The following is a 24,430-nucleotide window of genomic DNA, read 5'->3' on the forward strand; positions in this document are numbered from 1 at the left end:
CCCGACGCACCCATTGGCTCGGGACGGCGAACTGCGGCGAGTGGGGGCAGCGATCGGCTGAACCTGCTGTGTCAGCAGGTAAATAAACTGGCCCGGCCCGCTAGGGTGCTTACCCTGGCAAGCCGCGTGCCGAACGTTGCCGACCCCTGTTATAAACTGAGAAGCATGGGCAGTAGTAACAGATTTGTGACTCATTTTCCTTCATCTCTCCCCACCTGAATTCAATTCAAAAACAGAAACAGGAGATTAAAGGTGTTCTTGTAACAATAGCTGTTGTGGGTCACTATGAAAATGAGTAGTGTCTGCTTCAATCTATTCCCCCACATAAAGTACGTCAGCAACCGTACACAGGGAATTTATTCAAGAATCTGAGTTTATAGACATCTAAGATTGATAGTCTGGAGAACTGCAAGTCAAAAAGAGAGAACAGGAGTTGATGGCTTGGGATAACTTTCAATGGATTGTCTCTCCTTTGATGCTTCCGAGTAGCCTTTCTAAAAAGAAAAATAAACCTTACGAATGCACAATTTAATTTTGGAGGGTTAAGAGTCAAAACTAATGCTTGAAAGGTGATGTGACTAGGGGGACAAGGACTTCCGAGTTCTAATGCTGGCTCTGCCCTTGGCTCGCTCTAATGATCTTGGGCAGAGCTGAGAAAATAATTGATTTTTCAGTTCAGTGGTTGAGCCAAAAAAATCTGGAAATAAAATTAATTTCATATCAACCTGAAATGGAAGTTTTCATTTCCATTTCCCTTTCTCCCCTCAATTCATTCAGGTCAAACAAAATATTTTATTCAATCCAAACCCTTCCCCCACCTATTTTTTGTTTTGGTTTTGAGTGTGTTTTCGCTTGTTTTGTTTTGTTTAAATAAATGGAGCAAAATTTCAAAAAAAACCCAAAACATAATTTTGAAATGAAAGGTCAAAATGTTTCAGTTTGAGCATGTTGTAACAAAATACTCTGAATTAAAAAAAAAAATCTGGGGGAGGATTTTTGGCCAAAACTATTTGACGAACGCAACCAAAATTCACAAATAGTTTTTGTCAACCCAAAATTGCATTTTTTGACAAATAAACTATTTATCCAAAAACATTTGCCCACCTCTAATCTTGGACAAATCTCTTACATCAGTTTCCTCATCTATACAATGGAGATAATAATAACAATTCACCTATGATTTAAGGATTGTGTAAGATTTGTACAGTACACCATATATATGCATGGTATTGTATAGGTGGATTTAACACCTCAGCACGACCAAAGGGCTTAGAGTCTGGGTAAAGTAAAATATGACATTATGCTGAGATAAAGGACTGAGTAGCAGAGTTTTGCACATATGGCATTTTGGGGCTGCTTAAGTTATATAGTATACATCATATTGGTTTCTTTTTTATTTGAGTATATTGCTTTTATCCCAAAAGGTTGGCATAAAAGTCACTGTGGGAAGTTTAGAATTAGCTGACGTTGTGAAGCTCTTTGAAGATCAAAAGAGCTGTACAAATGCTAAGTGCAAATTCCTGTTTTTGATTCCATTGGGTGACATCTGAAGTGACTGCACTTGCGTTGTCAGTTACCCTGCACCCTGAATTCAGCCCTAAGTAGTTATTATGTTTGCTAGAACTATTCTGTAGGACATTAAAAAATCATATCCATGTGTATTAATATGCAGCTCATTGGGTCAGATTCATTTCTGATGCAACTACATGGAAGTTAATGGCATTATACCAGGCATAAGTCAGGCCCATTATAATAACCTCTTTGCATCTGTAGATGAGATTTCAGTTTTCCTTCTGAAACTTTCCTCTTTTTGGTTTGTCTGTACAGGATGTGATTACAGGAAGGGGTTACATTGTTTTAATATCTTTTGGTTAAGTGTTTTGGTTTTGAATATACCCACTTGGTTGTTATCTAGCAGGTTAAGAAGTCAACACATTTTTCCTGGGAATGAACCCTGGGAAGTAGGTTTATCTACATTCTACCTGTAGGATCCAGATCATCACTGAGTATATTTCCCCACAGCCGTAACTAGTTAAAATGTGAGCCATATATAGGCCCAGATTGTGAGAAATGGCCTATGTGCATAGGAACAGAAGGATTGCACAATGAGATTCCCCTTCATTGTGTGGCTGCAAAAGAACCATTCACACTGACAGTCCTTGCATTCTGGGAAAGACAGGGACTGCTGGTTCTTTCTCGCCCACCTCAACACCCACTAGGGAGCAATATAATGAGAAGGGGTAGGAGATGGTAGCTGCTTGGTCCTGCCAACACTCGATACTAAGCCATAGAACAAGGCCAGCATACTGAGGAGGGAGCATATTGCTCCATCATTATGTGCAAGGTGCAGCGCCGGAGAGATAGTACCCATCTAAGACACTCACTCTCTCTGGCGCTCTTCCTGGAGTAGCGCAGCTCTGCACCACATCCTACGTGGGCTTGAGGCATAAAAGCCACAAGCAAGCCCATAACTGTATGTTTGTTTGTTGTTTGTTTTTAAAAAAAAGCTGCCTGTCAAAAAAGTATTAAGGGTCAAATTTACAAATGGATCCTGGTCTCTAATTTTGCAAAACATCAGCACAAATGATGTATTTGTGCATGATTTGCAGGTGTGGTTTGTTTGGGTTGGAAAAGATATTCTTTCTTTTGTCTTGGCAACTGATGAAAAGCCAAGTAAACACCAGCTGTATTGGAAAACACACGTGGAAAGACCACCTTTTGCCAGATGTAGGTGATTTTATCGGAGGGTCTGGCTGGAGAATCTTGCTCGCATGCTCGGGGTTCAGCTGATCGCCATATTTGGGGTCGAGAAGGAATTTTCCTCCAGGGTAGATTGGCAGAGGCCCTGGAGGTTTTTCACCTTCCTCCGCAGCATGGGGCAGGGGTCGCTTGCTGGAGGATTCTCTGCGACGTGAAGTCTTTAAATCATGATTTGGGGACTTCAACAGCTGAGTCAAGGGAGAGAATTATTCCAAGAGTGGGTGGGTCAGCTTTTGTGGCCTGCATCATGCAGGAGGTCAGACTAGATGATCATAATGGTCCCTTCTGACCTTAAAGTCTATGAGTCTATGTGAGCATGAATTCAACAAATAGGGTTAAGCACATTCAGGCAAAGATAGGCCTGACCTCCCATGTTCAGACCATATTTAGACTTTTTCCTAAAATCCAGTGATGCTCAATCTAATCCATTGTGGAGAGAGGGGACCCTGATTTTCAAATGTCTTGTATCTCGTACAGTCATTAATACTTGTGCAAAGTGACTGAAAACCATTGTTAAATCAGACCGGTAGCATTTTAAAATCACTTTCCACAGGTGTGCGTGACCACACAAGGCAGTAGTGAATGAAGCCTAGGAGGTAGCTGAGAAGTTTGGCTCTGGCTCAGAACTTTTGCAAAATGTGCTGGTGTCATGTCCGGAGAGCGATGCGGGGGGGCCGAGGGTGGTTCCTACTCATGTCCACAAGTAGGTTTTCTTTTTATAGCTGCCATTAGTTCTATCACAATGTCTTGCATAGTCCAAATATTTATCAGAGTAATCAAAGATTATGGTGCCATAAAAACTAAGATAACTTTAATGCTTATTGAACAGATGAAATATCCCATTGCTAGTGTCAAGTTATGGGTTTAATTTTTGCAAAATCCCTTACGTAGCTCACTTTGCTCCTGGTGCTTATGTTTTATGAGGCTCTTATTCCTAGGAGGTAAATTCCTCAATCAAGTGAACTTTGCTGTTCATGGCAAAATCTTTCATTTTTGTAATTGACATCTGACGTGAGGCTGGATAACCCCATGAAAGACCTTTTCAGTATAAAAATGCCCGGTGTGAATCTCCAGCCAGTGCAAAACATCTTTAAATAGGACAATTATTAACTAAACTTAGAAAATATACCTGTTCTGTAAGTCACAGGAGAAGTGATACGTGGCAGATTTCTGAATGAAATGAATGCAGAACTGAAGAACCTGATTAAAACTTCAAGACAAGCAAAAGGAAAAGTTCAGCATATTCAGCTGCTGCTGAGTACATTCAGTAATGGCAGGCTAAGAAATATACAATTGCCCAGAAGCCTGGGGTAAGTAGTTGTGTGGTTGGTGCAAGAAAAGGAAAGCAGGGATTGCCGGTTTGTGTGTTGTTCATAAAACAAGAACAAAGGCCATTCCATGGAATGGAAAAGTGGCATTTCAAAAGTGATAAAACAAAATACTTTTTTGTGCAATGCGTAATTAATCTATGGAACTCATTGCCACAGGAAGTCATTGAGGCCAAGAACTTAGTAAGATTAAAGAGGGATTGGACACCTATCTGGATAACAAGAACATCCAGAGTTACAATAGTTAATGCTAACAAATTTTGGAAGGGATATTAAATCTCATGGTTCAGGGCTTAAACCATTCTCTAACTATTGGAGACCAGGATGAGACCTAAAGTTGGGGCACATTGTTCCTAATCTGCCTTTTGCAGTGTCCTTACACCTTCCTCTGAAGCATCTGGTGCTGGCCCCTGTTAGAGACAGGATACTAGACAAGATCCACCATGGGTCTGATCCAGGCTGGCCATTCCTGTCTCCTTGTGGCCCTGTGATATCAGGGAGAACAGAAATAGGGTGCCTGTCAAAAAGGCATTGCTGAGTGAGAGTGGGACAAAGGAAGCTTCTGGGTAGTGGGGTGAAGAGATGGGGCTGATCAGAGAAATAGATCTCAGCTGCCAGCCAGAGAGAACGGGGATAAGCCTGTTGGATGTCAGTCACACAGAGTAATGCCTTGGGACAAGGAGGCAGGACTAGGGAGGAGTGCACTATTGACACATCTGCGCATAAGCCTCAGTTTTAAGGTACAATATTGTCTCTCGGGGCTCTGATGTGAGGTCTGTGGTGACCGGGCAGTTACAGTCAACTATTTGTTTCTTTCAGGAAAGAGATGCAGCATGTTAATTTACCAACCACGCCAAAATAAGTTATATTGGAGGTATCTCTCACGTATGCCAGGCAGATTTACCGCAGATGGAAAATGATCATTTTAATGTCACGCAGTAAAAATATCTGAATTCAGGAGCTGATGTAGCCCAAGTGAGGGGTATTCTGAAGGGGATCAAAACATTTTTTAGCATTTTGTATTTCATGATGGACTTATTCACCATTTTAACTGAAACCTCCCAGCCTTTCCACTAAGAGGATCTCCACAAAGTGGCCTACTGATTTAAAAAAAGAAGAATTAGCCCATTATGGCAGTGTACAATTTGACAGTCTGGCAGATCACTTTCCACAGGTGTTGGGTGGATAGTAAAAGGAGCATAGTTGACTGTACAAATTACACTTTAAATACCATTAATTTCACAACAAATGACAGTGTACATAAATGTTAACAAGCTTTTAACCACCAGACTATTAGTTTTTCAGGATACTTTGCGCCTGATAGAAATATTGTTCTCATTGCCCTGTAGCGCTGCCATGGTAGAATGAGTTTCCACAATGAACTTAATCAAAACAAGCCCACTCACAGATATGCATCAAAGAACCTTCAGGGCTGGATATACGCACAACAGAGTGGGCAAAGTATAAATGCTGTCCAGCTCCATCAGCCTATTTGCCATTGGCTTAAAAGAGGATCAGGAAGAAAATATACCTGTGTTCACAGTCACAGTGAGCTCAACAGCAAAAGCCGGGCTCTCCGTGAATTTTTATAGCTATCCTGTATGATCAGATCTAGATTTCAGACCAGATGGATATTATTCAGAATATTATTATTTAAATATTTAGACTTGATTTTGAAATAATTGTACATCTTCTCAAACTGGGGGTTGCTTGTCACATTTTAATTTTTGTTAAATCAACATAAAAGACTAAGTCAGAGCTAAGCCCACTAAAAACAAGAGATTAAAAATGAGGCCTCAAAGCACAACAGACAAAACCAGAACAAATATCATGCGCAGTGATGCTTTCAATTAATTACAGCAGTAACAATATTTTGCTTTAATTTACTTATGAGAAAGAGGTGAAACTGAAAACTTCTGTTAAACATTTTAAGTCTTAGTTGATGGTAGACAAATGATAGGAACCTTTTTCTTTTTGATTCAGTCTGGGAAGTGGGCTACGAAGTTGTAAAGATGACTTCAGCCCACGTAACTAAAGTACTCCATTATCATGAACAGAAAGAAATAGAAACCAAAAATAAGGGGGCTGTGAAGAAATGAAATGAGTTTGTGGTCTCTGTGTTGAAATTAATTTGTCAAACTAAAGTGTGAAAAGCCTTCAGTGTGTTGAGAAACAAGAGTAGTGCACTGATCCCTGTATTGTGATTGCAGATAAGCCTGAGAGAGATCCTTGAATTTAACTTCCTATTAATTTCCTCTATCCTTCCTTTTGAAATGGTAACTGCCACCTCTATAGCTTTTCCTCTCTGCTGCCCACCATCCCCATTTAGGAATGCATCTACAGGGCTAATAGACCCAACATCTTATTTTTCCCCTGGATTTCAAATGTTGGATATTAAACCAATAAAAAAATCTTCAAATAATATTAACTGGCAGATTTAAACTTGCCTGAGTGTGGAGAGCCAGAATTAAAACTGAAATGTCACCTTTAACCCACCTCATTGTACAAAGGAATTGCAGCATATAAATTCTACTTTATGCAAGAACACCTAACATCTGAAGATTCAGTCTATGCGATCTAGTGTGAACCAAAGACAAATGATAGAAGTTACAGATGGAAAAGACCTATGAGGCTGTCTGGTCTTTTCCTTTGCCAGTGCAGGGCTTTTACCTGCAGGTACACAGTTTTGAGTCTTATCTCTGAATTTCTTTGCTTTGCTTAGGTTGAATCAGGCAAATAATACAGCTTTTCATCGTTTAATTTTTGTTTCATTTTTAGAGGATATTTTTTTCAAAAGGAGCAAATATCTGGTTCTGTTCTGTGAGGTCAGAGGAAAAAATTACGTGGAAAACATTTCATTTTAGTGGGTTTGCCAAAAAATAAATATATATAATTCCCATCTTAGTGCTTTTAGGATGTGTTGTGGCTGGTTTTATTTTAATAAGTAGTTTTTACAGATAGGAGAACCAACATTTTGCTGGTTAAATGAAAACAAAAGCCAAAACTTCTTAGTAAAAGTAGCGAATTTCTACCAGGGCAAGTACTCATTTTTTTAAGAAAAATGGAATTTCAGTATTGACATCACATAGAGCGGTACATATTAGCAAAATTTCACTATGTATGAAATTTATGAATGCTTCTGATGTGAAAATTAGTAGTTTTGCACTCCTGTAGTCAAAGGCTCTTTTCTGGTAGTCCAGGATGCATACTGTATGCATGAAAGGAGCTTTTAATAGTGCTGTTTAGGGCCTGATTCTCTTCTCACACTGGCGTAAATCAGAAATATCTCCATTGAAGACAATAGACATACAGTGCTATAAAACGTACTTAATAATTATACCTAGATTTGAAATGCGAGGAGACACAGGCCCACCTGTATTGTGAGAACAATAATTTTATTGTGAGCCCCTTAAAATTTTTGATTGACCAACCTCTAGTAGAAGAATAGTGCTCTTATGTTTAAGGCACTTGACTGGGAGCCAGAAGATGTGGATTAAGCTCTACTTTAGACATCTTGGGCAAATCTAATCTCTCCGTGTCTTACTTAGCCCCCCATCTTTTCCAACTTCTCGGAGACATAATTAACTCAGTAATGTTTATGAGATGCTCAGATACTCTGATAATAATGGCAATGTAACACCTGGGTCTTACAACTTACTGTGAGCAGACTGACTGCTGAGCACACATGAAGTCAGGGGGCACAGCACAGCAATCTGCCCACGCACAATGAATTGCAGGTTCAGTACCTAATACCTAGCTATATAGATAAGACCAAAGCAACACCCACAGTTTATACTTAACCTTAATGAAAATGTAAGTCATTAGCCTAAATTTCAGTGAATCAGTACAGTTATCTAGATAGGTAAAGGGCATTTTAAGTATATTTAAACTAAAGATTCCAGAAAAATAAATGTTGAAAAACATGTGATGGTTTAGAAAATATAGATCGATAGATATAGATAGATATGTATTGGGAATGTAAAATAAATAAATACTTGATAATACAAAAACAACTAGTTCCTTAAAATCTGTGGTGATGTTAACACCAGGCATTCCATAGAGGTGAAACAGACATTTGAAGAGATTAAACTAGTAGCCCTTTCTGTGGTGTGCATTCAGAAGAACATTTTCTTTTTCCATTTTTTTTTATTTGGCAGAGGTAAATGGTTGTAATATAAAGTACTATGTTTGTTTTCTGGATAACATTGTAACATCAGGTGTGTAACTTCAGACAGTTTTCTGAATTGTTCTAAAATAGACTATGCCTAAAAACGAGGACCGAGCAAATGATTCACAGAAAATAATTTACTGGACAAATGTAGGCTGTTTTCCTGCTCACAAAATGTCCACAACAAATCATGATTCTGTTTTCTCTAGCTTAGCTATTTTATCTAGCTATGCTTTTCTCTCTCTCTCAATCACTGTAGTATCTGAGTACCTCAAAATTACTAACACATATCTTTGTGAATTATATTTTTTTATATAGACTGATCCTAAACAACTTGCTACTGGTCTTCAGTATGTGATATCTGAAATTCAAGATGAGTTGGTGGGTTTTGATTGGCCAGAAATGTCACATGGTGTTGCTTGTGTTGCTTGATTGGATGAAGATAACTCTTATTATCCAGAGGAATGTTTGAAGAAGCCACTGGGGCTTTGAATCATTCATGTCCACCTTAAGATCTGTGCATGCATGGGTTATGCATGCACAGATGGGGCATGTACAAAAGTGCTTTGAAGATTTAGGGTTGAAATGAAAATTCAGGGGCAGTTTAAAGTGATATTTATCTATATATAGCATCAGCACAGCCAAATCTGACAAATTTCTAATTGATTTCACTTTCTTCCATGGCTGCTGAGCAAATTACTTTCCTCTCATTTGCATTCTATTTTAATAACGAGTTTTTAGGGATTCTCTCAATATTTCATGTTGGGATATAGTTTACCTAGAGACCTAAGTGTCCCTGGACTAATTATGTTCATGCTCTACTTTTGCAAGACTGCTCGCAAACTGAGCTGTATTGCTTTGGAAGATGAGACCAGACTGCTTAAGTAGTTCTCCATTGTTTTAAAAGGTTGGCTGGCTCTTCTCTTTGATGCATTTCATTTACTTCAGTACTATATGTGTGAAAACTTAAAGAGAACTACTCAGTCGGTCTGCTTCAAACATTTACTTGTCTGTTTTATTAAATGAATATTTTCAGCCATTCAGTGGGATTTAATAGCTCAGTGCTTGAGAGAATTCTTTCCTACATACTTATTTTACTGGACATCTTCCCCTTCCCTCCTATTTCCCACTTTAACTGAGAGAGAGTGCAGCTTTATATTTATTGTCTATCAAAGCTATGGTGACGTGACTGTATGACTTAAAGAAAAAAAATATATCCAAGGCTTGTAATATGTTTGCGCTTTACTGTAGGAATAATAGTCCCCAAATTAATATACTCTAAACAAATAATAAGCAGGAATGTTTATGGAAGCTGCTTTATTAGGTAGCTGCATAATCACATTGAGCACTGGGTAATAAAAAGTTGTAGGCTAGCTTTCCAAAGTTTCCCTCAACCACAAAACAAGCATCACTACTAATCCATATAGGACTGATGTGCTTTGCTATAAGTAGAGGTCACATGCATATTTTACACTGCCTAAGAATTGCCCATTGTATAAAAGCAAACAAATAAACAAATCAAGAAAAAAGGGTTCAACGAAGGAGGAGGAACTTGATGAGTTATGTAGAAGCAGAAAAAGAACTGACAAAAAGATGAAGGCCAGATCATCAGCCAGTGTAAAGTAGTGTTACTCCAATGGAAGTTCTGGCCAATTTATATTTTTAATTAACAAATTACTTCATAGCGCAAGTGAAAACATCTTTAAAGTAGGCTGGCAGTACCAAAGAGACTTCCCTTTGGAGATTATTTCAGCCTCCGGAAGACCTGGTGTGCCCTTTAGTAGCTGATCTGCCTGAACTGACATGTTTCTCCACTTCCTTGCCAAGCTTGGTCTCAACCGTTTGTATAGCACTTCTGTCATTTTAATTCATGAAATTAAATATTGACATTGGTGTTTAAGATTTTAGTGGAGTTGTAGGTACGACAGATTCACTTCAGACATACAGAATTACTACATGCTGCATTTTTCTTATCATTAAGTGTCTAGAAGTCATTTTACTAAAGCAAATGACAATGAACTACGTGGGTGAACCTGTGAACTGAATATTTTCCATTGGAAAATCATTTACTTTCTCTTTCTTCTAGACCCTTCGCCCTTGTATGTATGTTCAGCTAGATCACTGATTCTCCCTGGCCACAGGCACACCTCCTGGCTCATGCAAAAAATAGGCTTCTTGGTTGCTGAGATGAGCAAACACATTTTCTAACTGGGGCAGATGTTTCATCTTTCCAAGTCTAGTGGAATTTGGGGAATAAATTTCCCTTCTTTCCCAAGAAAAGCAAATGCCTGTTTGGCAAAGATCAGGAACCTATATCTTCTGACACCTGCAGTAAAGCTTGTAGAACATCTTGCTACACTGAGATTTGACCTAGGTCTCATTAGGAAGTGGCTATTAAATGATTATTTTCTATATGACCAAAGAAATATTAGTAATTTCCAAGGGCGTTATCCAAGTCCTATTGAAGTCCATGGAAATAGATTTGGAGAAAGCTCAAAGACAGCATAGTTCTGGATATTTGGAAAATTCACACACACTGGGACACTGGCAAAAACCAAATAATTTATTTGAAAACTTCTATGGTGTGTTGTTGTTGTTGTTATAATTTACATTTAGGCTACAGCAGTGACTATGTATCTAATCCGTGCCCTTTTCTAGAGGGTAAGCCCAGGAAATAATTATCTGAATGTTGGTGAGGTGACTGTGGTTATGATGTTATATACCATTTCCCTACTAACTCTGCAACAGTATTGAGGTTTCAACAAACCCCATGTTGTAAATGTGGTTTTTTAATTATGCAAAGATTAAATCCAGTGTTTCCGATGAGAGGGTAATTGAAGTTTTCCCTCTGAAGAAAATGGCACATGCAAGCAGTGAACTCTAGAATCCAGTTTTATTAACTATCCTACTGTATGTTAAATTAGAATTGGTACAAACACACATCTTAGGTAAAGTTCATCTCCATGCAGAGGGTCAGCACAAAGCTTATGCACCATTAATTCCCATGAGGGTTTCAGTGGGACTTAAGTGGTGTATAGGACATGTACTGCTGTCCCTCTGCACAGGGCTGATTTTTGTCTCTTGGGAGGAACAAAGCATTCAAGGGCTGTTTAGCAAATGGGTCCACATTCTGGAATTTAGTTTTACTGTTCTGTTCTGTTTCTTTGAAACAAATAGGAAATGGCATCAGAAAACCGCCATGATCTGAGAATTGTCAGTGCCATCTAGGTACCTCCAATACAAGCTGGAGGTACCTAGATGGGAGTTGTCGGACAATGCGCTCTTGGAAATCAGGCCATAGGCAAGGGTATGAACTTTAGGGCTTTTTTGGTAAGGTAAGGCAGGTTGAAATATTGGGCTTCAAGAATGGCATGTGTGTTCTTTCGCCATTTTCTTCCGTCACACACCCTCGAATAGAGAGTGAACATTAGATTCGCCCTCTAGGAATAAACAGGTGGCTACTACCATTGTATAAATCCATAACACAGACACTTAAGCAGGCTGTTTAAAATGGATTGTTACTTTCTGCAAGCTCGTTTTTAAAAACTATCCATTAGACAAACCCTTATGATTGGATAATGATTTTTCTTTTTCGCAACCGCATCACATTGTTGACTCATATTTGATTTGTAATCCACTATATCCCCCAGATCCTTTTCAGCAGTACTAGTACTTTCATCTAGCTAGTTATTTCCCATTTTATATTTTTGCATTTGAGTTTTCCTCCCTAAGTGTAACACTTTGCACTTAGTTTTACTGATTTTCATCTTGTTGATTTCAAACCAGCTCTCTAATTTGTCAGTCATTTTGAATTCTAATCTTGTCCTCCAAAATGCTGCTACCCCCTCCCAGCTTGGTGTCATCCACAGATTTTATAAACATACTTTCCACTCCATAATCTGAGTAATTAATCAACATTTTGAATAGTGCCAGACCCAGAAATTAACCCCGCAAGACCCCATTAGATACAGTTTGACAGTGAACCACTGGTAACTACTCTTTGAATATGTCTTTTCAATCAGTTGTGCATTCACCTATTGAAATTGCATCTCGACCCTTTTCACTTGTTTGCTTATGAAAATATCAAGTGGGTCTGTGTCAAAAGCCTTACTAAAATCAAGATATACTACATCTACTGCTTCCCCACTATCCACTAGGCCAATAACGCTGTCAAAGAAAGAAATTAGGTTTGTTGGTTTGTTCTTGACAAATCAATGTTGACTTTTCCCTATAACTCTATTATCATCTAGCTGCTTACAAACTGATTGTTTAATATATGTTCCAGTATTTTTCCAGGTATTGAAGTTAGGCTGACCAGTCTATCATTCCCTGGGTCCTCTTGATCCCGCTTTTTAAAGATAGATAATATATTTGCCCTTCTGCAGTCCTTTGGGACCTCATCCATCCTCCATGAGTTCTCCAAGATAAGCGCTAATGGTTCTGAGATTGCTTCAGATAGTTCTTTAAGTACCCTAGGATGAATTTATCAGGCCCTACCAACTTGAATACATCCATCTTATTTAAATATTATTTAACCTGATCTTTTCCTATTTTGGCTTGCGTTCCTTTTTCTTTGTTGTTAATATAAATTGTGTTGAGTATCTTGTCACCATTAATCTTTTTAGTGAAGACTGAAGCAAAGTAGGCATTAAACACCTCAGCCTTCTTGATATCATCAGTTATTAGCTCTCCTTACACAGTAAGCAGAGGATCTACACGTTCCATTCTCACATGACTCTGTAAAGCTAGTTTGTGTACCAGATACTTCCTCCTCCTCCTCCTCTATCCCCTTTTTGCCACTACAGATTCCCCTTACATATCTTGATTCCCCAGCTGCTCTATTAGGGCAGTTCTCCATCTGGGAGAAAGAGGTTGGAGATGGATGAGGTTCCAAAGGACTGCAGAAGGGCAAATATATTGCCTATCTTTAAAAAGGAGGATTAAGAGGACCTGGGGAATGATGGTCAGCCTAACTTCAATACCTGGAAAAATACTGGAACATATATTAAACAATCAGTTTGGCATAGCTAGGCATGAGGGGAGTTCCTGCCCATCCTGCAGTGGGAGTGGGCAAATTGGGGGCATCCCATATTCTGACAGTTCTTGACCAGTGGAATTGTCTGTAAGAGACTGCTCTACCCAGTGTCACTTAGAACAGCCTTTGGAAGGCATTCCATTGACTTCAATTACTGTTGAATTGGTTCCTTAATAACTGTTCTTAGAAAGCTTTGTTGAAACAATACTGTTGAAATACATCCCTCTCCTGTCTTTCCATTTTCATTCTTCTCTGTCCAAATCAGAAGGGCTTGATTGTCCCTCCTTCTTTGAAATTTATTTTCCCACCAAAATTGAAAGTGAAACCTGTTGGAAGTTTGTCAGGTTATTTTTTCTTATAAGAATACCAAAGAATCTCATAAATTAGGAAGTCTGACCCATACCTTGAGCAGCACCGAAAAACTGGTCAATATTATTTTAAATAATGTCTTTCTTTTGTGAGCAAGTGTTGGATCTCCTGAATTACAGCCATTACAGCTGATGGCTCTCAGATCAGAAAACGTACCTCTTTTGTGACAAGGAATAACGCTTTTTTCTAGTGTCAATGCCAAGGCCTTGTAAGCAGAGCACATTAACATTCAGTGGCCAAGAAAACAGAGATGTTAGCCTTTAATCTTGAGGCATAACTTCATAGATGTATTGGTCTGGTTATGCAACGGACTGGGGGTGTTCAAATACTAGGGTAATGGGCATGGTGTGAGTACCTAAATAGAATAGTCCAACTTCAATTCCCATTGAGGTCAAGTGTGAGTTTGAAGGTGTTCAGCCGCTTAAAAGAGATGAAGGAATTGGCAGGCCTCAGAGGACTGGTCTCCTCTGTGCTGTATTAACAGGAGTATTGTATGTAAGACATAGGGGGTAATTGTCCCACTCTATTCGACACTGGGGAGGGCTCAGCTGGAGTACTGTGTCCAATTCTGGATGCGACAGTTTAGGGAAGATGTGGAAAAATTGGAGTGAGTCCAGAGGAGAGCAACAAAAATGCTAAAAGGTTTAGAAAACCTGACCTATGAGGAAAGGTTAAAAAAACTGGGCATGTTTAGACTTGACAAAAGAAGACGGAGGATGGACGTGATAACAGTCTTCAACTATGTTAAGACTGTTATGAAGAGGATGGTGATCAATTGTTCTCTATGTCCACTAAAAGTAGGACTACAAGTCGTTGGCTTAATCTGCAGCAAGGGAGCTGATTTAAATTAGCATCGCATTATTGATTTCAGTGAGGCTACACTCATTTATCCCACGTGAGCATCTTGCCCACTACTTTGGCTCTTCTTAATTTCTGCAGCTATTCCAGGAAATGAGTTTTACTGGCCAGAGTGTTTGTGAAAATGCTACATTTTAAGTGACTGTTTGAGAATATTCTTGGAGAGCAAATTTTGAATTGGCAAACTTTGATATTCACACTGGAATAGAAGAGTTGGGTGAATTTGATCAGGGAACGTAAACCATATCATGTTACCGCTGTGTGCAATCAAAATTAATTAACACTCAACTATTGAGTATCTCTTCTGTATCTCAAGATACAGAAGAGAATTATTTGCAGCAATTATTTGGCACATAATTTGGAAAAACATATATCTCAGAGAACTGAAAGCAGCTCACAGGCAATTTACATGCAGAAGAAGCAGCAAAATTAAGCCAATCAATTGATCATAGTGCATGGCTGATGCCGATGTAACCAACAGTGCTTAGAATAGGATTGTCCTTGTCATCTGCACACCTGAAGCTAAGGATGGCTACAGGGCCGTGTTGAAGGCCAGACCAGAAAATGAAGAGGAAGTGTACAATCTGCAAAAAAAAAAAAAAAAAAGATAAAAAGAAAGAGTCCCATCAAGGGCTTCTGGTCACATCAAAATCCAGGAGAATGAAGCAGTACATCATTTGTGCTGTCCCTGGAACCTATGGAATGAACAGTTTTCTTTGTCTCACTGTTGCCAGGGTTTCATTTGATAGACTACATGGCTCATAAAGAAATAACCTTAACTCCCACTGAAAATCTTGACAGCTTTCTCTTGATAAAAAATAAAAGTCTATTTTTTCCTCAAGAAAACCAGTACAGATGGAATCTCCACCTGCTACAGTTGGATGAAAAACGGCAGGGTTTTTTCCCCCTAATGTTTCTTAAAAGTGTGTATGTCTGTGATTGTGTGTATGCATGCACAAACTCAAAGCTTAAATTCCATAACCCTACACAGCAGAACCTTAGCCTTCAGCTGGAACCCTCACTTAAATTGCAGCCCAGTGCAATTAGCTTCTCAGCCAATGTGCACTCTCTGATAATCTCTATGGCCCCTTTTACCATTCCAGTAACCCAGTAAGCCTGATCATAAGAGTTGCGGAGCACCAGCGTCTCCGGTCGACTTCAATGGGAGTTGAATATGTTCAGGATCTCATCTTTCGTTGGCTCTTCCTCTCGTTATCAGTTTGGTGACATTCCAATTAGGAAGAGCAGCTGATGCAACTTTTCAAAGCACATTTAAATGCATTTCTTTTATTTGGTTGAAATTGCACTGGGAATATTGCATGAGTTGCTGAGCAGAGGAACTAAATTCTAGTTGGTAAATGGGTGAGTTTACTGGGAATTCGCACTCAGAGATAGAAGGTGAGGGGCATGGGATTTTTTTTGGGGGGGGGAGTTGTGTGATTGTTTGCAGGTGGAGAAAAATTTCAAAATATGACCATTGCATCATAAAAATATATTTTATTCTCCATGAGCACTGCACAGTAGGAACTGTCAATACTGCATGAAGCAGGGGTTTGAAATATATATTATGTTACAGTTATATTAGACTCCAGTCGAGAAGAAACTAGCATGGAAAAAATCATGCTCAAAACTAGAGCTGGGCAACCTATTTAGAATGAATGATTAATGCAGCAAATGTAGCCCCTATTTCTTGTTCACAAGCTGCTGATGAACCAACTAGGAATTTCCTGACTGTGTTGGGATTCATAATTGTGTCCTGAAATTTTATTTTCTGAAGAAATTTCAGCCTATGGATTATCCAGATATTGAGTGTTATGATTATTGTTTATTTGCCATGTGTGACTGGCTGTCCTTAGCTGGAGACCTCTAAGAGACTCCTAGAAACTCAGAGTAGATTTTTGATTCAAAAGGCAGCACAACTTCGTGTGAGTCAGGCTTGAATAAAAGCCCCTTCATGATGCTGAGAGGCATCGTATTGCCTTTCAGAGATGTGAAATTTATTTTTCACTGTCACCAGAGGTCAAGGCATTTATGAAAGACTGGCCCAAATCTGAACCCCTCATCCAAACACATCTACACAATGGTGGTGGTGCTCAGGGAGTATCCATATCCAAACATGGATCAGAATTTTGTGATTAGCATCTCTGCCTTTAATAACCATACCCGAACACCCACACCAAACCATCCCAAATGTTGTGGTAGTTTGAAATTGGGATGGCATTAGCCCTACCATCCAGAGAATGTTCCACTTCAGGTGATTGCATCCTTCCTAACTAAGATTCACTCTATTGTTAAAATGGATATATAGTATCCTCCTTTCCACACTGTATTAGTATATAGCATTACTGTATTCTCTTTAGTTAAATTCCACCCCAAAAATGACTGAAGTTCAATGGTAGGTGAAGCCCTAGTAGACATCACAAAGCAGCATGTTTTCAAAATTGGGAAAGAATATAAGCAAGTATGGATGATAGCTAAGCAAACTCAGGAGAAAGTAGTGGGGAAGGTGAATACAAAAGCAAGCAGAAGATAGCCAGTGGCTGAACTCTGTTCTTCAGCTCTAGAGATTGTGTAGGTTCTCAAAAGCCTCTCTCCAGGTTCTTATTCTTGTTTCATTTCCCTCCACTTATTTTTATTAGAGGAACATATGTTGCGTAATTTGTATTTTGCCATAGGGGATGGTAGGCTGTTATAGGTTTCCTCGGGTTGCTTTGTTGTGCTGCATGTAATTCCCTAGTTAGTGAAATTTAACATTAAATTCCATTCAAATAATGCAAAAGTAATAACAACAAGCAAATAATTAGTCAGAACAAAATCAATTTTATCAAAACTGATATTAAACTCAGTTTGTCTGAAAGGAACAAAACAAATAATCAAAAATGAGCAAGCAGAAATAGCAATCCAGCATCTAAATAATGCCCATTGTGTCTTGAATAGGCTGCAGGTGTTTATAGTTAACTGGCAAAATGATAAATAGGTGATCAAGGAATAGAAATTTAACATAGATTAGACAAGCATATTCAGTGAACACATTCGTCTCTTTTGATATGGGTGTATGACATGTGTCTTCATGGCCCAAGCATGCAGTGATCTCCACAGAAGCAGATCCTTCCATCTGCCTGGAGCCCTGTTGACATTGGGTCTAACTATTGTAGGATCAGGACCCTGCGTGATTTGACGTGAATCCTTTCAACAGCCTTGTGCTTTCATTCTCAATTCAAACACAGTATTTTCAGTTCAGTGAAGGACCCATCCAATGCCTGATGAAGTCAATGGAAAGACTCCCATTAACTCCAGTGGGTGTTAGAGCAGATCCTAACTGCTTCTGCTTCTTTGGGTCTTTTGTAGTCACCTCTCTGATACAATGTAAAGGGTGACAATCTAAAAAAGGCAGAGTTATGCATCAATGCATTGGGCAGGGGACTGGACTCGATGACCTCTCGAGGTCCCTTCCAGTCCTAGAATCTATGAATCTATGAATGTGTAACACCCGCAAACATTTGTATTTTTAAATTGGCTAACAGGAAAAATAAGAAGTATACTTTGTATTTGTCTGTATCCTTAGTTTCCATTGTCCTACCACGTAATCAATAGAGCAGCTATTCCAAACCATAGCTTGCAGGGAGCATAAAGCGCCAATAGAACTATAATTTTAAAAAGTGCATATTCTTTAAAAAGTTGCCTGTTTTTCCTGCACTGATCATTGGTTAAAAAAAGATTATTGGTTGGTATTTTATCTCACTTTACACAGGTGTAATTGACTAAGGGGCAAGGTACAAGAGGATCAGGTCACAGGTCCTGTCTCCTGTTTTGAGCTCAGACCTCTTGACTATACACTGCTAAAGATCCTTAAATGCCAGAAGTGGCATTTCTCCCATAGATTTCTGTCTTCAAATAATTGCTTCTGAACCAGGATGATTTAGCTGCAATTGCTTAATAATATGCATGCAACCCAATGAGTAATTCGATGTATTTTTCCCCTAAGGAATAGTTAAAGAATGCTGTGATCCTGCTCAGTAATAACCACACACATTTCCCATCACCTAGGTCTGTAAGAACTCCTGACATTTGAAGCTGTCCTACCGAGTTGCCATGGCAACAAGAAAAGGAAAACATCAAATCTGAAGATCGCAGTTTACAGTTACTGTTCTTCACTACTAGGCCTCAGTTGCTCCAGATTCAGTTTAATTTGCAACCTCACTTAGTCTATCCGACTGTACGTCAGTGTTTGACAACCTCTGCCCTTACTGTTGTTCAATAATGGATTTCTCTTGCAAGATGCAAGGTTTATGCGAATTTTCACTGAATGTTAAAAGACCATGACATCTCAACTTGACCTTCTGGGAGCTGAATATAGAATGACTCCATTTTTTTTCTATCTGTTGACTTGTTGCTATTCAACTGTTCAAAAACAAATATTTTGTCTGTGGGTTGGTATTTGTATATGTATGAATGTATGTGTGTATATATATTTATATGCAGAGAAGAGATACACAATAGGGTTAGCTTTTATGAGACAGTTGCCTGAAGTTTGGGAGGAACAGGGCAGAGTAACAGAGCCACAGGTGAGTTATAATTGTCCTATCATAGCTAAACCCATTGCATATGCTGTTTATACAATGGTGTAACACAAAAGGCAAGAGCAACTGCGACTATACCATTAAAATTGCCGCGTCAGTGGTGCCAGCTATGCCAGGGCCAGTCCTCCGCAATGTCACTTCTTTTACCTCAGGCTCAGTGTACAAGAGACGCAAATTCCCAACACTTTATTGCCGATCACGATTTCTTTCCTTCTGCCACAGGTGGTACTGATGAGGCAGCAGTGAAAGCAGCTTTTCACTCCACATTACAATGACAGCAGCCCTGGGAGATAAGGAGGCTGTGATTTGCAAGGGGGCTGAAAGCAGTCAAATGCACTATGGGTCATTATCTAGAATATTGGGACACTCTGGGCCTGAATTTAAAGGGGCTTTAACCCAGCCTCTCTTTTTGCTCCTGCCGATAATTATTTGCTGGCGCAGTTGAGGATATTTTAAACTTCTTAGTGCCTGATCTGCAGGGGCAATCAGGTAGGTAGATGTTTACATGTCAGAAGGCCTATGCGAATAGTAGGAGTAAAGGGATTTCTCAGATGCATTGATCATCTCTCTTTCGACTCCCTAACCACAAAGGCCTGTTCTCAGCTCTCATTGACATCCCTGAGCACAGTGAGGAAAATAGATGCCCTATTGTATAAATATATTCATATATACACACACATACATATACATGTACACACAGTTTTCAATTAAAAGTAACAAGATCACTTCTGTGTGTGTGTGAAATAACCACACTTGTTTGCAAACATTGAATTAAAAGGTGTTCATTATGTATGAATATTAATCCTTTTTTTATTCTGTGAGCATGTAAGGTAAACAAAAACTTCTAACTGTATCAAGATGACGATCCTGTTAATAAATTGTAAATGATCCATCAAAGCTCACACCAAATTTTTTATAAAATTAACACACACACACAAAAATATACTAGTGACAGACTGTGGCTTTTACTAGAGCTTGCCAGTAACTAGGGTGAGGTAAGTGTCTTAGAATATGTTAATAAACTTGCTTATTTAAAGTTTAAACAACAATGCTTTCTTATGCAATAGAACTTCACAGCTGCATTTTTGGGTTAGCATTTTTACAGTACTTATGGGTCATTCTGTATGTTGTCATTACTACAGTGAGATTATACACATACCTTCCACATCATGTATATGTTTCAATATTAAAGCTTTTTGGAAGTATAAAAAATAAATTCCAAACACACATTTAGTTTTTCATGATGTTACACTAGATATTAAATGTGTATTGGTGGTGAAAAATTGCTGTACAATAGCTTTTCTCTGACTTCCTGTATTATACCAAATATTACAACAGGTCCTTTTAAAGTAAAGTAATAATAATAATAATAATTAATAATGGTGACAGCAAAAAAGTTAGTTTATGTTGTGGACGTCCCTCAATTTTTAGTTTTCTTGATAAGATATAAACTGCCTTGATACAAAAAGCTGTTTTTTTCTCTGAGAGCTTAACTCTTGAAGTCCTCACTGAGGAAAAACTCCCACTGACCTTGCTTCTTTCACAGCACATCACAGTTGTCTGAGTTACCACAGTAGTACTTAGAGGTCAATGGGAGGTTCTTTTGAGAAGAATTTCAGAAAGGTTCATTAGGCAACTGCAGGCCTTTAAGCAGGAAGTGCCTGATCTCAAATGTTACTCCAACCTGAACATGGGCATGCTTCCATTCCACATCTTCTGCCCCAGGCATTGGTAAGCAAATGCTGCTGCTTTATAATCACCAATCACTTATACATGTAAACAAGTGTTAAATGCAAAGTTTGCAAAATGAAAATAGATGAATGCGAAATACATTGTGGATCTTTCCCAAAGAGGAATTGCATCCCATGCCTTGATCTACTAAACTCTTCACTTGAATGTAATGGAAATGACAACTATCCTTCCACATAAATATATTTTTCTAATAGGATCCTTCCTCCCCCCAGCATATGGGCATCATTCAAAGTCTGCCAGTGAAAAGATTCCCATTGATTTGGCTGGGCTTTGCGTGAGTCATTATGAGAAGCTATCCCTGCTTCTTGTTCAGAACCTAGCACATTATGGATCCTCCTAAGAGGGCCCAAATCCGGGAATAAAACTTTTCTGTTTGAATCTGTCCTAGCGACAAGCTGCTGGGTAAAGCCAGTTGCCTACCCTTTTACTGTGCAATAAGAGTCCACAGTGCAGCATAACATCTCAAATAATATTGCAAAAAAATTGACCTATACAAGGGATAGTTATAAATGAGATATTCCCCCAGTAGAGGCTCTGGATCACAGAGGTACCAATACCTCCCTGACTTTCTCATCCAAAACTGGGGGGGGGGGTTCTGAAACCTCAGTCCCCAACCTCTCCTGTTCATATGTCCAAGGGCTCCATCTTGAGTTAACTTCTGGGCATCCTAGGCACGAAAAGAGGAGACATAGCTGCCATCTTAATATTTTTCCTCATTTCCCAATTCCCCATATTCAAGAAAGAACATCTATCAAGAAACCCAATAGGCCAAATCTTACAGCCTTATTCAAGTGAGAAGCCACATTAAAATTTATGGGTTTCCTTACATGAGGGAAAAAGGCCCAAGATGATGTTATTTCCTGAAACTCAGGAACTAGCAGAATTTGGAAGGATTTCATGTCATGCAAAATCAGAAAAGATCAAAAAGAAAAACCTCATAACTTTTGCTCTTCCTTTTTATGTTGGATTAAGTTTAAAATTTGTTCAGGTAATCCTTGCTGTTTTCATAATCCATCAATTATTTTAATTTAGCTATTTTAGTTGCTACAACATTTATTTCTCTCTGTGTGTATGTGTGTGTAATACATGCAAAGTTGTCTGTATTTTGAAAGACACTGAATTTAATCATTTTCATTTTGAAGCATACGCAAAACAGTGCTGGTATAAATCATTTCATTTCAAAACCCTGTATTTTCTGGTAAAACACGAATCCAATATGACAGTTATCAAGTTAATCAAAGAATGGTGTTGATTAGCAGGGTGAATGTGTCATTTTCAGTGTACTTGCTAACTGAAACACTGTCAATACACCTCATGAGTGTGCTCGCATTATGCTTATGTGCATATATTAATGTATATTATGTTCAGTAACTGCAGGTCTGAAGATCAAAACAAAAGAAAACCAGCTGAATTTCATGGTGGGTGTCAAATAAGATTTAGATCACAGTGGAACAATGTTTTGGTAATATAAACGTGGAGCCAGATTCTCATCACATTTCCACCTAGATACATCAAGAGTAACTCCATTGACCAGAGTTATTCAGGATTTAAAAAACTGAAAATCCGGCCTGATGTCTGTAAGACCCTATACCTTGAGATATTTCATCTCATTTCTCAACACATTGCTTTTATCAGTCTGCTGTAAATAGTAAAATAACATAACTTGTCATAAGACACTTGGAAATCATTTATCTATTATGGTAGGTCTGTCTTGAACTTAGGGAAACCTACACTCTAGATGACTCACTTCCTTCACTAACCCCTTTAAAGTATCCCAAAGGTCCCCGGTACAATTTTGTTTAACTTTTATTTAGAATGACCACACTTCTAGTCAAGTAAGTCTGGTTGGTCTCTTGGGTGATCATTTGAACTGTAATACAATCTCATTTATTAAATTAAGGATTTCCAGTCAGTTGATAGGTGACCCAGTTTAAATGCTTTATTTTATCATTACAGAAAAAGAGAAGCATGTGTGTTATGGTTATGTTTGTTTTACCACTAGTCATTCCTTTGCATCACTAGTTTGCTAAAGCATGGTGATTGCTAATTTCCCCCCTTTGTTTCTACCAATACATTTAGCCATTTGATCACACAGCAGAGTTTTGTACACAGATCATATTATTGTATGTCCGGAAGCCAAATTCTTAACAAATGTGTTTATCTCATTTCATGTAAAAAAGTTGAATAAAAGATGAATGATAATAAAAAATGACACTGGCACGAGACTAGCAGGTCCAAGGGAAAATATAGGATTATGTATTCCCCTTACAGTATCTGTAGAAACGATTGTTGTCCAAGTGCTACATCTCCCAAAGGTAGCAAAAAAACAAAACCAGAAAAACCAAGAACAATTCTTTCCCATTTAGCTCTCGGTGATTTGTAACCTTGAAGTTCACCTGCAAATTATTTCAGAAAACAAAGCTAGGGTCCACATAAAGCAGATACAGATAACTATTTTACTGTGTAAAACTTACAGCCCATTGCTGTTACTACAAGTTATGATGACCGCTAACTTCTCAATGTCCAAATGAAATGAATACACACATAAATTCTCAGTGAAAGTTACTAGTTGCACAATTGCTATGTGTGTGTATATATGTAGATATATAGAGATATACACATACATATATAGAGCTATATATAAGATATGTAGAGGGGGAGAGCGAGACTACACAGCATGGGGATTTGGAATAAGCAGTTTAATTCTATGAATTACAGATGAACACACAACTCAAGCGGGGCATGGGTTATGCATGGTCAACCCAAACTGCTGAAAATAAATAGTTTATTCCCACCTCTGATGTTGTATTGATTTAAGCCTCACTCGGCGCGCTCGCTCTCTCTCTCTCTCTTTATATTGATTTACATAATTTGAAGATATGCATACTTGTTTACTGACTCCTTTTGTTTTAGTTGTCTATGTACCAGCAAGTCAGTAGCAGTGTGAAGGAGGATACAGAAAGAATCCTAATTTTCTTCAATATTAGCAGGATGACTATATGGAGTTATACCCATCCTCTGAAAGTTAGGCTTCTCCTCTGCATTAATAAGTGGCTGTATTTGATGTTTTGAGGTTAAATGAATGTAGTCTAAAGGGACAGTGCATGCATGGGCATGCATACGCGCCCTGCCCATGAACTAGGATTGTAAAATGAAAGTGTGTATGGTGGCGAATTCAGTACAGATATGCTGTGTGATTAATTCAAACGTCCAATGGTAACCTCCTGTATCGTCACGTTTGCCCCATAATGAACTCTGTCTCCTTCAATCATCACCAGGAATTTTTGTTTGGATTTGAATATTTTATTCAGCTACTTTTCCAGTTAATGGTTCCTTTAGGCCCTAGTTGCTGAATTGCTTGCTGTTTCTGAGGTGTAAATAAACGTTTTGATTTATGATGTGGTTGCCAAGAAACTTGTAATTTATTTGTGAAATGCTCAAATAAAGGATGTCTGGGCTTTTATCCTTTTGTCTGGGCTTAGATCTTCCTGAAACAACATTGCATGAACGAAGGGGGCTGTATAATCACCCCGCTGTGGCTGACACAGGGGTCTGAACCCACCCCAGGCTAAACTAGAAG

General features: G+C 38.6%; 1 protein-coding gene across 1 annotated transcript in view; it reads left to right on the plus strand.

The window, feature by feature from the left end:
• LOC113409647 (cadherin-13) overlaps positions 1-19,112 on the plus strand; it is a 746,582-nt gene extending 727,470 nt beyond the window's left edge. Inside the window, exon 14 of the mRNA XM_026663796.1 lies at positions 18,566-19,112. Coding sequence (XP_026519581.1) covers positions 18,566-18,573 — 8 coding nt within the window. The 3' untranslated portion in view covers positions 18,574-19,112. The remainder of the gene's footprint in view (positions 1-18,565) is intronic.
• Positions 19,113-24,430: the final 5,318 nt, after the last annotated feature.

The sequence above is a fragment of the Terrapene carolina genome, unplaced genomic scaffold (assembly GCF_002925995.2).
Source record: "Terrapene carolina triunguis isolate 2854851 unplaced genomic scaffold, T_m_triunguis-2.0 Scaffold33911, whole genome shotgun sequence".
In the NCBI taxonomy this organism is placed as follows: domain Eukaryota; kingdom Metazoa; phylum Chordata; order Testudines; family Emydidae; genus Terrapene; species Terrapene triunguis.